At 35.4% G+C, this 15788-nt stretch overlaps 1 protein-coding gene across 1 annotated transcript in view; it reads right to left on the bottom strand.

The window, feature by feature from the left end:
* The window catches only part of ASCC3 (activating signal cointegrator 1 complex subunit 3), a 351207-nt gene that overhangs the window by 239089 nt on the left and 96330 nt on the right, over positions 1-15788 (bottom strand). The window contains exons 9-10 of the mRNA XM_066358816.1: positions 11914-12114; positions 11028-11168 (exon numbers count right to left, since the gene is read on the bottom strand). Coding sequence (XP_066214913.1) covers positions 11028-11168; positions 11914-12114 — 342 coding nt within the window. The remainder of the gene's footprint in view (positions 1-11027; positions 11169-11913; positions 12115-15788) is intronic.

Raw genomic sequence — 15788 nt, 5'->3', positions numbered from 1 at the left:
TTATGTTCTCTTTTTTTAGCTCTTAATACCAAACAGAACACTGAGTGAGAGGGAGGTCAGCAGGAGGGAGTGGTGGTAAGCTGTAAAATTACACTGTTATTTTCTAGAGCAAAATATAATCAACATAGTGATATGGCAATTTCAATCCCTAGATACAGAATATAAAGATGTATGGACTAAAGTTAAACTAGTTTTAATATGACTGTAAATAAGTTAAAGAAATAACATCAAAATTAAGTTTGTATTGATAAATAATGAAATGCCAAATTGATAAAAATGCTATTTCCAGTTACTAATTTGAATGTGTTAAAATATTTGTGTCCAACAGGTTGTTTTGCAGCCTTCAATTTTAAGCATTTATGCCATTTTTTTCTTGTTGGGGCTTTTATTTCCTATTATATATGTTTTGTTTTTGGTAGACATTCCAGTCAATCATGAACACTCTTTGATTTTTCTGTTAAGAAAAGTTTGAAAACAATGTAAACAAAGATCTAAGCAAGAGTTAAATAAAACATAAAATACTGTGGACTACTATGGAGAGTGGGTCCTGTGGACTCTGGGAAGCTGCAAACAGAAATTCTCAAGTATAGAGTTGAGAACTGTATCAAAATAGGTTCATAACTGGTGAAGTCTAATGTTTGTAAACATTTCCTTAAACTGAAGACCAAAGACTGTAAGCCTAAATTCAATAAAAGAGGAGTGGCTTAGCAATAATTAGCTTCTTTCTCCACCATGACAGAAACTTGTATACTGAAACTATATGCCCATGTCCACTGGTTCAGCTTCTGTCCTCTATATTGCCATAATGCTCCCTTTAAGCACTTTGTCACTGTCAAACAGAAATCTCTGTGAAAATAGGAATGTTCTATTTCTGTATTATCTAATTCAGTAACCACTGATGATTAATGAACAGCTGAAATGAGGTTAGTGCAAATGAGAAAAAAAATTTTTTAAACCTAATTAATTTTATTTAACTTTAAATAGTGTATGTGGCTAGTGGCTAGTATATTGAACATTTCTACACTATAATCCCAATTTAATGAAGAATTCATGGCAGGTTTGAGTGTGGTCCTTTCCAACCATCAGCAATCTACTTTGTATGGTTACTTAATATAATTAAAACTGTTGTAGACATATATCCATTGACATGAATAGTTAGCTGTTCATGGTATATTGTTAAATAATGAAAAGGGCATGTTATAAACAGTTCATTTATATAACTTTATTAAAAGATAGCTAATGCTTATTAAGAAACCATGAGCCAACCACTGTCCTAAACACTTCACATGTATAAAATCAAGTAATTTCAATGTACAACTATGACATAGTACCCTGAATTAAATATATGAATATATCTTAGCACAAAAATGAGAAGTATGTATTTGTAATAACTTGTGATTAGGCATGTTATATAATTTTGGTTAGTCTATTATTAAATTTTTCTATAATAAAGAAATATGCATTAAAATGAGAAGGAAAATATAAAAAACTAAAAGTTTATTGCACAAATTCTGGGGAGTGAACACCCAGCTGTTCAGAAGCAAGCACGGAACCAGGCGTGCGCTGTCTTCGGCTACTCAGCAATGGTCAAGGACGGAGCATGCCTGTGGGACCAGACACAGCTAGGGATGCTTAGAGGCACAGTCAAAGCTGGTTCTCTGACAGGCAGGTGGACACGTCCACACGTCTAATATCAGAACAAAGGGCTCTACAACCCAAGAGAAATAGCATTCGGACCAGACGAGCACAAAGCCAGGCTGAAATCACAAAAGTACTTAAAGGAAGTGAGACATGTTTACTCAATTCAGGGACAATCTGGAGGACTTGGAGGGAGGCCAAATGAAAGTGATAAAAATAACCTTATAGATGAAAAAGCCAACATGCAAAAAAACCCCAAAATACAAAAAACTAAAAGTTTAAAAAGTAATTAAATATCTAAAAGGAATCTATAATCCTACAGTTTTGTAGGTATTGTTTTCTCTACATTTAAAACTCTTATGATCTCTTTTCAGTCAGTTAGGCTTGTATGCCATTAAAACAATGTGCTCAGGGGGTTCAAGTTTTGCAAAATAATTCAAAATAAAACAGCTACAAATCCCCAAGTCATACTTTTATAACTCGTTCTCTCTATACTCTATAGTTTCTAGATAAAAATGCAGTTATAGATGGGAACTGTTATCAAAATAAATCAAAACATATAGAAGTTATGTGGAAATGAGCAGACCTGGAATATATAAAAATAACACAGAAATGGAACAAAGTTGGAAGACTTAAATTATCTGATTCCAAGATATATTATGTAGTTACAGTAATCAAGACAGTATGATATTACATAAAGATAAACATGCAAATCAATGGAACAGAACAGAATCCAGAAATAGAGCCATATATTGATATATAAAGTGAATTAGCTTCTCCAAGGCAATTCAATGGAGAAAAATAACTATGTCAATACATGGTGCAAGAACAACAGGTATTCATATGCAAAAAACAAACAAAAAAACCCTTGCCTCCACTGTTTTGGTTTTTTTGTATTTTTTTTTTTTTTAGTTTTTGTTTATTAATTTTAGAGAGAGAGCTGATAGGAGAAAGAAAGAGAAACATCAATTTGTTGTTCCACTTATTTATGCATTCATTGGTTGATTCTTATATGTGCCTGACCAGGATCGAACCTGTAACCTTGGAGTAGTGGGCCAACACTCTAACCAACTGAACTGCCCAGCCTGCACTTCCTCCCTCTATCTTACACAAAGATCTTAAAATGAGCTTAAAATGTATCACAGCCTAAAACTATAAATATTGTAGATTAAAACACAGGAGAAAATCTTATCATGGGGTTGGCAAAAAATTTTTAAAATAAGATGCACAAAGCAAAAATATTAAGAAAAGTAAATTAGGAGTCTATAAAAATTCAAAGTCTTTACTTTACAAAAGACACTGTTATGGACACGTAAAGAAAGCCTACCAACCGAAAGAAAGTATTTGCAAAGCACATATTCAACAAAGACTTTTATATATTCCAGCCTAGAGTTGAGGGAACTCAAAATTCGGAAAGCTAAAGAGTACAGGACACACTCCAAAACAAAACGAAAATGTGAGAATTTTTCCTACGCAAAGAACAGAAGGGGACAGCCCTCATAAACAGAACCTTCTGAACAACACTAGTCAAACACCATGATGGAAAATAGTACTCCTCCCCACCTCACTATGCACTGAGACTGCCACCAGAGACATGTATGAAAAAGTCCTTATATGCCAGCCAGGAAGTAATAGGTAAGACTTAGATTTAAATAGGAACCAGAGTCTCATAACATAATACCCCAAAAGTCCAGGGTATAACTGAAAATAACATGCAAAATCAAAACTCAGAAAAATCTCAAGTTAAATGAGAAAAGATATGCAACAGATGACAACACAGAGTTAACCAAGATGCTGGAAATATCTGACAAGATTTTTAAAACTATTATAAAAATTCATTAAGAAGCAATTTAAAACACATTTCAAACAAATAAAAAAATAAAAAGTTTCAGCCAAGAAACAGAAGACATAAAGAAAAACCAAATAAAAAGTTTAGAATTAAAAAATACATGGTAAATTAAAAACTCACTGGTAGAGTGCTCAGTATAAAAGATACAGATAATAGATGAAAGAATCAGTAGAATCAGTAGGTCAGGGCACATACCAGAGTCAACCAATGAATGCATAAATAAATGAAACATTAAATTGATATTTCTCTACCTTTTTCCCATTCTCTCTTTCTAAAATCAATAAGAACTAAAAAAATTAAAAGCAGGGGTGTTGGTGAGGTGCATTTTTATCTGTTTTTTTTTTGTTTTGTTTTGTTTTTTGCCTATGAATACCAGCCACTCTGGCACCCAGAGACAGACTAATAAAAATTATCCATCTGTGCCTGACCTGTGGTGGCGCAGTGGATAAAGCATCAACGTGGAATACTGAGGTTGCTGGTTCGAAACCCTGGGTTTGCCCAGTTGAGGCACATATGGGAGTTGATGCTTCCTGCTCCTCCCCCCTTTCTCTCCCTGACTCTCTCTTCTCTAAAATGAATCAAGTCTTAAAAAAAAAAAAAGAAATTATTCATCTGTAACAAAAGATCTAACAGTCCTGTCAGTGTTGTCCAAGAAGAAGAGAAAACGTGAGGGACTGAAAAAATAAAGGCTGAAAATTCCCCAAATTTAACAAAAGATATAAACCTACAGAATCTAGAAATGTAATAAACACTAAATAAGACAAACTTAAAAACATCTATACTTAGACACATCATAAACTTCTGCGAACTAAAGATGAAGACAGAATCTTGACAAGCTGGGAGAAACAAACAACATATTGCCTACTGGGAACAACAATTTGAACGGCAGTGGCTATTTCTTCAGAAACTTTAAAGGCTAGGAAAAAGTGGCCTTTTTAGGTGCTGTAAGAACTGACAACCTACAAGTCTATATCCAGCCAAAATATCCTTTATGAATGAAGATAAAATAAAGGCATCTCAGATTTTACACAGAAAGGTAGCAATATAATTATATGCACAGATATTCAGATAGAACTGCAACCTGAGTTTATGTCATTTCAAACTAATTTCCCATCTCCTCTTTTTTCCTACTGGCCACCCCTATGCACATATATTTTCTCAGCAAAATAATCAATAAAATTTATACCATAGGAAAAAATTCCATTGAGAAGAGAGTTAATCAGAGTAGTGTGACATGAGCACTCCCACATATATACCACATACACCCTCCCAACTAAGGATGCTGGAGCTCTGATCTTGCAGAGTAAAACAACAGAAATTCAGGGTGCCCTTTGATGTTGCCTAGGCCTGAGAGACATGAACAGAACTTCCTTCCACCCTCAACCAAAACAGAAACAAAAATAAAACCTGAAATAACCCATCTCAACTCCCAAAGCTGCACAGATGAACTCAGCATAGGATAAGAATGAGCAAACATGCCCTGGCTGGTTGGCTCAGTGGTAGAGTGTCAGCCTGGCATGCAGGAGTCCCGGGTTCAATTCCCAGCCAGGGCACACAGGAGAAGCACCCATCTGCTTCTCCACCCCTCCCCCTCTCCTTCCTCTCTGTCTCTCTCTTAGCCTCCCACAGCCGAGGCTCCATTGGAGCAAAGTTGGCCTGGGCGCTGAGGATGGCTCCATGGCCTCTGCCTCAGGTGCTAGAATGGCTCTGGTTGCAACAGAGCAATTCCCCAGATGGGCAGAGCATCGCCCCCTGGTGGGCATGCCGGGTGGATCCTGGTCAGGTGCATGCGGGAGTCTGTCTGACTGCCTCCCGGTTTCCAACTTCAGAAAAATACAAAAAAAAGAAAAAAGAAAAAAGAAAAATAAAAGAATGAGCAAACAAACATAAGAGGAGAAAAACAATTTTAGAATTCAGAGCTAAAGCATTGTCCTCATACAGAATTACTGTCAGGACAGGAGAACGCTTTACTAAAATTTCTGACCAGTATTTTCACTGAGGTGAAAAGGAATACTACATCTAGAATATTAGGAAGGAATGCAGAAGGGATCATCTGAGTTGAGGAACAAGAAGATATAAGAAAAAGCACGTCTGCTCAATGGAACAACTGAAAAAAACACAATGAATATTACAAAACAGTAACTCTTCATAAAGAGTAAATTTAGGGGAAGAATTTTGAAATTGATGGTAGATGCAGAATAATGAAGGAAAAGTAGGTGGGTGTTTTCACTGATGAGAAACTTACTAAGTTGTTCAAAGTTGCTTTTCAGTTCAACCTTAGTTATTCTCCTGACAATAAATCTTAGAATTATATAATTTTGTCTTGTAAAAGAAAATTTTACATTCAAACCCCAATAAAATCATAACACCTACTAAATCTGACAGTCCCTAGTGAACCACAAAACAGATAACATCTCATATTATGCTCCATTTATACAAGATTCTTAACAAGCTCGGTAGTAAGACTTAATTCAATAAGCAATAAAGAACAAATGAAAGCTCATGAGCAAGGGAATAATATGATCAGAACAGCATGACAGAATTTGCCTTCCCATATTATTCTTTAAAAAAAGATAAACGAACATCACTGAAAACATTTTTTAAATGATAGAAATAATTTAAGATTATATTTAATTGCGATAACTATTGGAATACTTATTTACTAAAAAATATACGGCAGGAATCAAGAAAGCTACTAAAAATTACAAAAGTGAAAAAAAATAGGGGAAGCAGGAAATTAAAACTTCAAAAATAGGAGTTAAGTATGTCTGTCCTCCTGCATGTTCGGCAATATAGCTACTATGCTCTCTCTATAGCCCAATCTCAAAGGCAATGATACAGCAGCCTATTCAGTGACAATATGTAGGACAGGGTGAAGACGTTAGTAGCTATCTAGTTTCAAGCCTACAAAAATTAGCATTACTGACAAGAGGGCTACCTTGGAGGAGAATAAAGAGCAACCACAATCTAGGAGGTTCAATTTATAAACTTTTATTGAGGCCAAGCTCATGGTCCCTGCCCTTGCAGAGTTAACAAATATTCACAAAGGATACAGAGCAGGTCTAGAAAAGTAGAGATGAGCCAATGGAAAAAAAGAATGCTCAGAAATCTTTTAAAAATATATAAATAATTTATAGATCTAGGAAGATTTTATTTTATTTATTTATTTTTTATTTTATTTTATTTTTTAGAAAGCAGAGAGAGAGAAAGACACACACACACACACAGAGAGAAGGGGGAGGAGCAGGAAGCATCAACTCCCATATGTGCCTTGACCAGGCAAGCCCAGGGCTTTGAACCAGCGACCTCAGTGTTCCAGGTCTATGCTTTATCCACTGCGCCACCACAGGTCAGGCTAGGCAGATTTTAAATGAGTTTGACTTCTGGATCTGTAAACTGGAGACACTGCTCAAAAAGGTTTTAGTACTAAGAATGCACATATATACCTAGCATAGTGACTGGATCATAATTTCAATTCAAATGCTACCTGCCTGCCTTTCCATAAATATTCTTTCACTACCATCAATACATAGTTGGATACGGTATAAGAACAATCAAGATTTTATGTGAGAGCAGTCCAGATTTCTGAGACCACACCAGGATCCAAAAGCATACACATTGTGAACAAGGTATTATTTTATAAATATAAATGAATGTCACTGCTATAAGATGCAGGTACACAGACGAAGAAAAAGAAGAAGAAAAAGGAGGAGAGGAGGAGGAGGAGGAGGAGAAAAAGAAGAACAACAACAACAAGAGAAGGAGGAGGAAGAGGAGAAAAAGGAGGAAGAAGAAGAGGAGGAGGAAGAGGAGGAGGGGGAAGGGGAAGAGGAAGCAGAAGAGGAAGAGGAAGGAGGAGGAGAAAAAGAGGAGAGAAGAAGAAGACGAAGGAGGAGGAGGAGGAGGAAGGAGGAGGAGGAGAAGGAGGAGAAGGAGGAGGAGGAGGAGGAGAAGAAGAAAAGGAGGAGGAAGAAAAGGAGGAAGAGGAGGAGGAGGAAGGGGAAGAGAAAGTGGAAGAGGAAGAGGAAAGAGGAAGGAGGAGAGGAGAAAAAGAGAAAGAAGAAGAGGAAGAAGGAGAAGAAGAAGGAGAAGGAGGAAGAGGAGGAGGAGGAGGCAGAGGAGGAAGAGGAGAAGGAGAAGAATGAGGAGAGGAGGAGGAGGAGGAGTTGGAGGAAGAAGAAGAAGAAGAACAACAACAACAACTCCTCACAGGGTTCAAACTGAGTTTTGAAGAATGTGTAATATTTTAAAAAATGTCATTAAAGAAACGAAGGCATTATGAAAAAAAAGAAAATGCCTAGGAAACTTACTAAATATCGAAATTCATTAGAGAAAATGTTATTTGAGAAAAATAAAAAATGGTCTGGTTATAATTTATAATTGAAAGCAGTTGGGGCATAAGGTTGAAAAACAGGCTGGTGTAGACTGTCCAGTAGCACGTATAAGGAGCTTTCCCATAGAGTAGTGGTTCCCAAAACATTAAGATTTTTGGACTTTTTTTGCCCTCTTCAAAAGTATTGAGGCCCCAAATAAGTTTTGTTTTTGTGGGTTATAATCATCAACATTTCTTGTATATATTAGAGTTAAAACTGAGGAATTTTCACAACACAAGAATATAAAGTACTGATCCCATTAGCTGTCAGTGATGGCAAAGGCACATTCTGTAGCATCTGGACTGCTAACGACTAAATATTTGTCAGAGGATGCAAGTGAAAAGAAAATAACATCATATTACTATGCATACTGGTTTTAATCAACCCCTTGAAGAGTCTTAGCAAACCCTGGGTGAACTTAAGGCACATTTTGGGAACTACTGCTTTACATCAATGAAAATAACTAAATCAATGCAGTTTTTTTTTCCTCTAATGAGTTTGTTAATGGTGTGCAGAAAGACTAAAGAAAAGAGATACAGAGGAAGAGATCTGGGTTTGAAATAACAGTGAGACAAGATTGCCAAAGCCAAACTTACCACTTACAGTAAATTTTTTTTTAAAGTGAGAGAAGGGGAGATAGTGAGACAGACTTATGCATGCATTGTGACCAGGATCCGTCTGGCAAGCCCCAGCTGGGGCCAATGCTCAAATCAACCGAGGTATATTTAGCACCTGAGGCTGACACGCTCAGACCAAACAAGCTATCCTCAGCACCTAGGGCCAAGTTTGAACCAATCGTGCCACTGGCTATGGGAGAGTGGGGAAGAAGGAGAAAAGGGTTAGAGAAGCAGATGGTCGCTTCTCTTGTGTACCCTGATCAGGAATCGACCTGTAGCGTCCACATGCTGGGCCATTGCTCTATCCACTGAGGCAACCGGCTAGGGCCTACAGTAAATACCTTAATGCTAATGCTAATTTTTAACTGTCCAAGAAATTAATGAGAAACAATATAACTTAATTTCTTCCCTAAACCTCATTGTATCCACCATACAAAATTCATTTCTTCAAGTATATAATACATCAGAAGCATGGTCTTGTATGCTCTAGAATGGCTCCATTTCAGAAAATTTAACTTTTAATGAAGATAATTTATTAAGTATTAAATTTTGATTTAATGCATATGCCTTTACAAAAGATTATAAAAGTAAACTCATATGCTAAAAAATAGATCAGTCTGTACCCTGATGTGTAGTTTTTGAGATATGATCTCTATAAAAATATGTTCAGAGCTCCCAGGAGATAGAGTTAGAACCTATTATATATAACACCACTTTATGAAAACATGAACAAACTTTCAGAATCTAATGTGCCCATAAATGTGGAAACTGCAATAATACTGTACTGTGCTATATAAATCTGTAAAACTCCCTTTTTATTGGATAAATTTAAAATTATAAAAATGATTCAGGTCATTGTGTAATGTGTACTAATTATATAAAAAAAACACCCAAATTTGTTAAACTAAGTTACTATACGTAAAATATACGTCAACAAAACTAAATTTAGAATGCTTCAAGGAAAAGGCTGAATGATATCTAATCACTCAAATTTCATAGTGAATATTACAAATTTGATTATATATCAAAGACTAGAAAATATCCTTTTAATTAAAAGGCAAGTTAAGAAATTATTAAAATACCTTCAGGCAGGTGATACTAAAATAATGATAAAAGGTATTATGCACTTAATATATTGAATATAATTACTGATTTTTAGAAAAATTAACTTGTAATAATAAGATTCTATAAAAATATTAGGAGGAAAAAATACATGGGTTTGGATGAGCTTTTAAAATAATATCTATGAAAGGCAAACTTAGGATAACTGGTAACAACAAACATAAATATGAATTATAACACATTCTATCCATATCAACCCCAAAACACAATTAGCCGGAACCTGGTTTTCAATCTTTGTCACGTGGTTCAGTGTACAAAGTAGGCTGAATGATGACACCCAAAAAGATACCTACCCAGAAACTGAATGTAACCTTATTTAGAAAAAGGCTCTTTGAAGAGGTAGTTAAAGGGAAAAAAATCTTGCAATGATATCATATCGGATAGGAAAAGGCCTAAATCCAATGAATAATGCTGTTAGAAGAGTCGGAGAAAGGATACCAAGGGAAGAAGGCCATGTGAAGACAGAGGAAGAGATTGGAATTATGTGTCTACAGGCCAAGGAATGCCAAGAACTGCCAGCAGCCAGCAGAAACTAGGAGAGAGACATGGAAAGGGTCTTCTGTCAGAGCCTTCTGAGGAAACTAACCTTGCTGAAACCTTGATTTCAAACTTCTCATCTCCAGAACTAAGACAGAAGTTAAGTTTCTGTTATTTTAAGCCACCAAGCTTATAGTAATTTGTTACGGCTGTGCAAGAAAGCCAGTAAGTACACCCTTCAATTACATTTTAAATCAATGTCCATTCATTGTTTCACAAGCTGTATCATCTATTTCTATCAAAATTCCCAGAATTATCCCATTAATATTTGGTCATTTGGTATTTCATTTTTTAAAGCACTATCAAGATTACCTTACTTACATGTTGCATCCATTAATGACAACCTACGTAGTTATAGCTCTAATATAGTTTTTGCCTAATCAGTCATAATCCTTGAAGGCAAGAACTGTGCATCTTAAATGCCTCCACTGTCATGCATTCCACCTAATAGAGTGTTATAAACAGTGCATGATTAAATAACTTTCTATTTGATGAAATAAAGGATGACTAAAAACTGTTATTTTAAGTTAAATCATCCTTCTGAAATGGTTTAGTATATTAAGGGAATCATTTAAAGATCTACATAATTTTCTGCTCTTAAAATTGAAATCTGTCTTATTCACATCCTTATTCCCTTGTTTTAAAAGAACAATATTATGATCAATGAATTTAAAATCTATACAAGAAACCTAACTCAGATATAGCAAAAAACACAGAAGTTTAAAGGGATACGATAATACAAAGCCCTACCAAAAATCTCGTTTGTAAAAGATATGGCTTATTACATTATGTCTGTATTATGTTTTATAGTTACTTCAGATATAGCTGTTTAACAATTTTCACAATCACCTGAAAAAAAATGGTATTAAAAAATCAAAGTATGCAACATACCTGAGTTCGCAAAATTTCATTTTTTGACAACTGCATATCTCCAGTCAATTCTTTCACAACGATGCCCAGTGGCTCTAGACGTTTGCTAAAGTAATTTGTCATTTCAGCTGCCAAGGCTTTCATTGGAGCAACGTATACAATCTGTATCAAAGAAACACTAGCTTGATGAATGAGCATAAACTACAATGTCATTTGTTTCACAGTAGTCATAACAAGTCATAATTTATTGTGAAATATGATTCTAGCTACTTCCAGTGAAAAATCTTAGTGATATATGAAAGGTACTTATCTTTGCCGGATAAGTATACAGCTGTTTAAAGGACAATGAAATTTGTTTATATAGTGTTATCACTTGGAAAATTGGTTCTGCTTCAAAGAAAATAGTTTTTCAAAGGAGTGATGGAATTTTCAAAACACAGAGATTGCCTTAATAGTAATGAAGTAAGTAAGACAAGCAGCACTGTTACTTCATGTAAAATAAGCTTTAAAAACTTCCAGACTTTTTGTATTTTTAATTTTACTTTTATAATGTTTTCATGGTTTCAAGTGTCTCACTCAATATGACACTCTCTACACACCACATCGTGCCTTCCATGCCCCACGGAAAGTCTCTTTTACCCCCCCCCCCACCTCTACCCACCCTTTCCTTCTGGCTATTGCTGTCCTGTTGTCTGTATATGTATGTTATGTATATGTTTTTTCGGCTAATCCCTTCACCTTCTTTGATCCAGTCTCCACTTCCCCCTTACCTATGACAGCTGTCCAGCCACTTCTGTGACCCTGCTTCTGTTTCTATTCTGAAAAACTTCCAGATTTTGTGTAACATACAACTTTAATTTTATTTTTACAATTTAAAAAGCTGTTGTCTGCCTTGTTAATTTCCTACCTTAAATTCATTCTTTTTGATAACACCTTGTTGAAAATGTTGGCGAATTTCATGCAAAACCGTAAGCATCGCAATGTTGGTCTTTCCAGCTCCAGTGGGGGCACAAATTAGCATGTTCTCATTGGTGTTGTAGGCAGTCTCAAACACAATGGACTGAATTCTGTTGAGTCTCCTCATCCCTTTAAAAGCCAGCTGACCAATCTAAAAAGAAGTCATGAACCATTATAAATGATAATACTGTGAAGGAGACATACAAAACAATAAATGGAAACATTTACTTCCCTTCATTAAAAAACAAACAAATAATAAATACGTTCAGTCTCTCAATGTGTCTTAATTTAAACTGAAGTGTGTACAGTTGAGAGCAATTAATAACTGTTATACAATTCTACTGCAGTTTTAAATTGCAACTCACTAAATTTGAAAAAAATATGAGATTATACCTGTACCTTTGTGTATATCCTAAGTATGAAACAATGATAAATTAATAAGGTAGGAAAACAAAATTAAACACAGGTATCTTCTGTGTTCATATGATGATATTCTATTTAGATTGACGATGACCAGTGAATGTGTAAACAATAAATTTCATGGTGATATAAATTTTTTTCTTTTGTGTTTTTCTGAAGTTGGAAACGGGGAGGTAGTCAGACAGACTCCCGCATGCACCTGACCAGGATCCACTCGGCATGCCTACCAGGGGGCGATACTCTGCCCATCTGGGGCATCGCTCTGTTGCAACCAGAGCCATTCTAGCGCCTGAGGAAGAGGCCATAGAGCCATCCTCAGCGCCGGGGCCAACTTTGCTCCAATGGAGCCTTGGCTGTGGGAGGGGAAGAGAGAGACAGAGAGGAAGGAGAGGGGGAGGGGTGGAGAAGCAGATGAGCACTTCTCCTGTGTGCCCTGGCCGGGAATCGAACCCAGGACTCCTGCATGCCAGGCCGACGCTCTGAGCCAGCTGGCCAGGAACGGTGATAAAAATTAATAGAAATTTGTTTCAATATCTTTTGAATTGTTTAAAAATATTTTTTGAAAAGGCAGCCATAATTATAGAAAAACAATTCTATGGTATATGAAAACAAGAGGAGAATAATTCTATGGTATAGTTACTACTCTTATGTTCTCTTAAAAGAGAAAAAATTAAGAGAATGACTAAATAATTTTTCCTAGAGTCATCCTATAAAAAAATGTCAATGCAGTTGAAAAGCACAGTGTTTAAGAGTAAACAAAACACTGGATGAGAAGAATAAAAGGAAACCACAATGGTTATATTTTAAAGACAACAACATTACCAGGAATAAAGACAGTCATTTCATAATGAAACAGAGGTCACACTAACAGTCCTAAATTATTTTATACCTAGTAACAAATCTTCAAAATATAAAAAGCGAAAACTGAGAGACATGCAAAGCAAAATAGACAAATCCACAATTATAATCATATTTCAATATCCCTATCCAATAGTTGATAGAACTGGTGGGCATGAAAATCAGCAAGGCTATTGACCTGAAAAGCTCTCTCAACCAATTTGACCTGACTGACATTTATTCATCTAACAACAGAATACACATTTTCTTTAATTGCTGGTGAAATACTTACCAAGATATACTATATTCTGGGCCATAAAACAAGTCTCAAAAATGAAAATGAAGCAATTCATATAAAATATGTTCTCTGATAACAATGACATTAAAATAAAAAACCTTAAAGATCCTCAGAAAATATCTAAATATTTAAAACTAAATAACATATTTCCTAAATAACCTGTGGATGAAAGAAAACTCATAAGGGAAATAGAGTATTCATAACTAAAGGAAACCAAAACCTCAGAATTTGTGGACACTGCTAAAGCAATACTTAGGGGAAAATATGTAGCACTAATCACCTACATGAGAAAGAAGAAAAGTTTCAAGTGAATGACTTCATCGTTCAAAAATAAAATATTAGAACAAGGGAAAATTAAAGCCAAAATTAACAGAATAAAGGAAATAATAAAGATCAAAGTGGCGGTGGTGCAGTTGATAAGACTGTTGGCCTAGGGCACTGAGGACCCAGGTTTGAAACCCTGAGATCTCCAGCTTGAGGGCAGGCTCATAGGGCTTGACACCGACTCACTAGTCTGTGCGCAGGGTCACTGGCTCAGCTAGAGCCACATACCCTAGCCCCCCCCCCCACCCCCGCCTTGCTGTCAAGGCACATACAAGAAAGCAATCAATAGACAACTAAGGTGCCACGACAAAGAATTGATGCTTCTCATCTCTCTCCCTTCCTGCTTATCTGTCTCTCTCTCTCATGCGAGCACGCTATGCTCATTCTCTCTAAAAAAAATAAAAAAAATAAAATAAAAGTGTATATCAATGAAAAGGAGAAAAGAAAACCTTTTTCTTTGGGAAGATCAATAAAATTGCTCTCTAGCCAGATTCATCAGGAAAAAAGGGCAAAGACACAAATTACCAATGTTAAGAATGAGAAAGGTGGCATAAATATTAAAAAATAATAAGAGGATATTATAAAGTTTTATGCCAATAAACTTGACCACTTAAGTGAAATGGACATCTTTCTTAAAAGAGACAAATTACCAAAGCTCACTCAAGAAGATGTATACAATCTTATGTCTATTCAAGAAATTAAAGCTGATGCTAAACATTTTTTTCACAAAGAAAATGTCAGGCCCAGATAGCTTCAATGGTAAATTCTACTTAACATTTAAAAAGGAAGTAATACCAATTCTACATGAAGTTAGACTATTCAAAAACCTTGGAGTCATGAAAATATACTGCTCACAAAAATTAGGGGGTATTTCAAAATGAATATGAAGTTATAAAATATCCCCTAATTTTTGTGAGCAGTATACTTCCCTACTCTGCTATGATGTGAGCATTTCCCTGATACCAAAATCAGAAAAAATAGCAAAGACCAATATCATTCATAAACATAGAAAAAATATATAAACTAAAATTTAGTATATCAAATTCTACAACATGTCATTACTGAATAGGGATTACCACAAGAATGCACGATGGGTTTAAAATTCCAAAAATCAATGTAATTCTCCAATAATAATAAACTACAATAGAAAATCCATGAGCATTTCAATAGATATAGAAAAAGAATTCGACAAAATCACAAATCCATTATTACTTAAAACAAACAAAAACCTCTTAGCAGACTACAAATAGAAAGGAATTCCTCAATCTAATAATGGGTAACTACTAAAACACTACTGCTCATACCATTGTTAATGGTGAAAGATTGAATGCTTTCCCTCAGAATCATGAACAAAACAGGGATGTTACACTCACCCCTTAACAATGTTAAAGATGGTAGTCAGTTAAATCCAGAGATTTTTGTTTTTTATTAAAAAATAAGGACAATCAGCCTGACCAGGCAGTGACACACAGTGTATAGAGCATCTGACTGGGACGCAGAGGACCCAGGTTCAAAACCACGAGGTCGCTGGCTTGAAGCCCATGTCGCTGGCTTGAGCGAGGGGTCACTCCCTGGTCAAGGCACATATGAGAAAGCAATCAATGAATACCTAAGGTGCCGCAACAAAGAACTAATGCTTCTCATCTTTCCCCCTTCCTGTCTATCCCTATCTGTCCCTCTCTCTGACACACACTCTCTTTCTGTTACACACACACACAAAAAAAAAGAATTAAAAAAAAAAAGGACATTTATTGAGGAAAGTAAGAAGAAAAACTGTCTTTATAGATGACATAATTTTCTCTGCAATAAATCTGATTGAATCTACAAAAAACTAGTAAAAAAATTTTAGGAAGGTTGTAGGATACAAAATCAACATAAAAATTATATCTCTATTGTTAGCAATAAAACATGAAAGTAAAAAATTTTAAAATATCAGTTACGATAGC

The sequence above is a fragment of the Saccopteryx leptura genome, chromosome 1, assembly GCF_036850995.1.
Source record: "Saccopteryx leptura isolate mSacLep1 chromosome 1, mSacLep1_pri_phased_curated, whole genome shotgun sequence".
In the NCBI taxonomy this organism is placed as follows: domain Eukaryota; kingdom Metazoa; phylum Chordata; class Mammalia; order Chiroptera; family Emballonuridae; genus Saccopteryx; species Saccopteryx leptura.
Note: the sequence above shows the minus strand (reverse complement) of the source record. Positions and strands in the feature narration are given on the sequence as shown.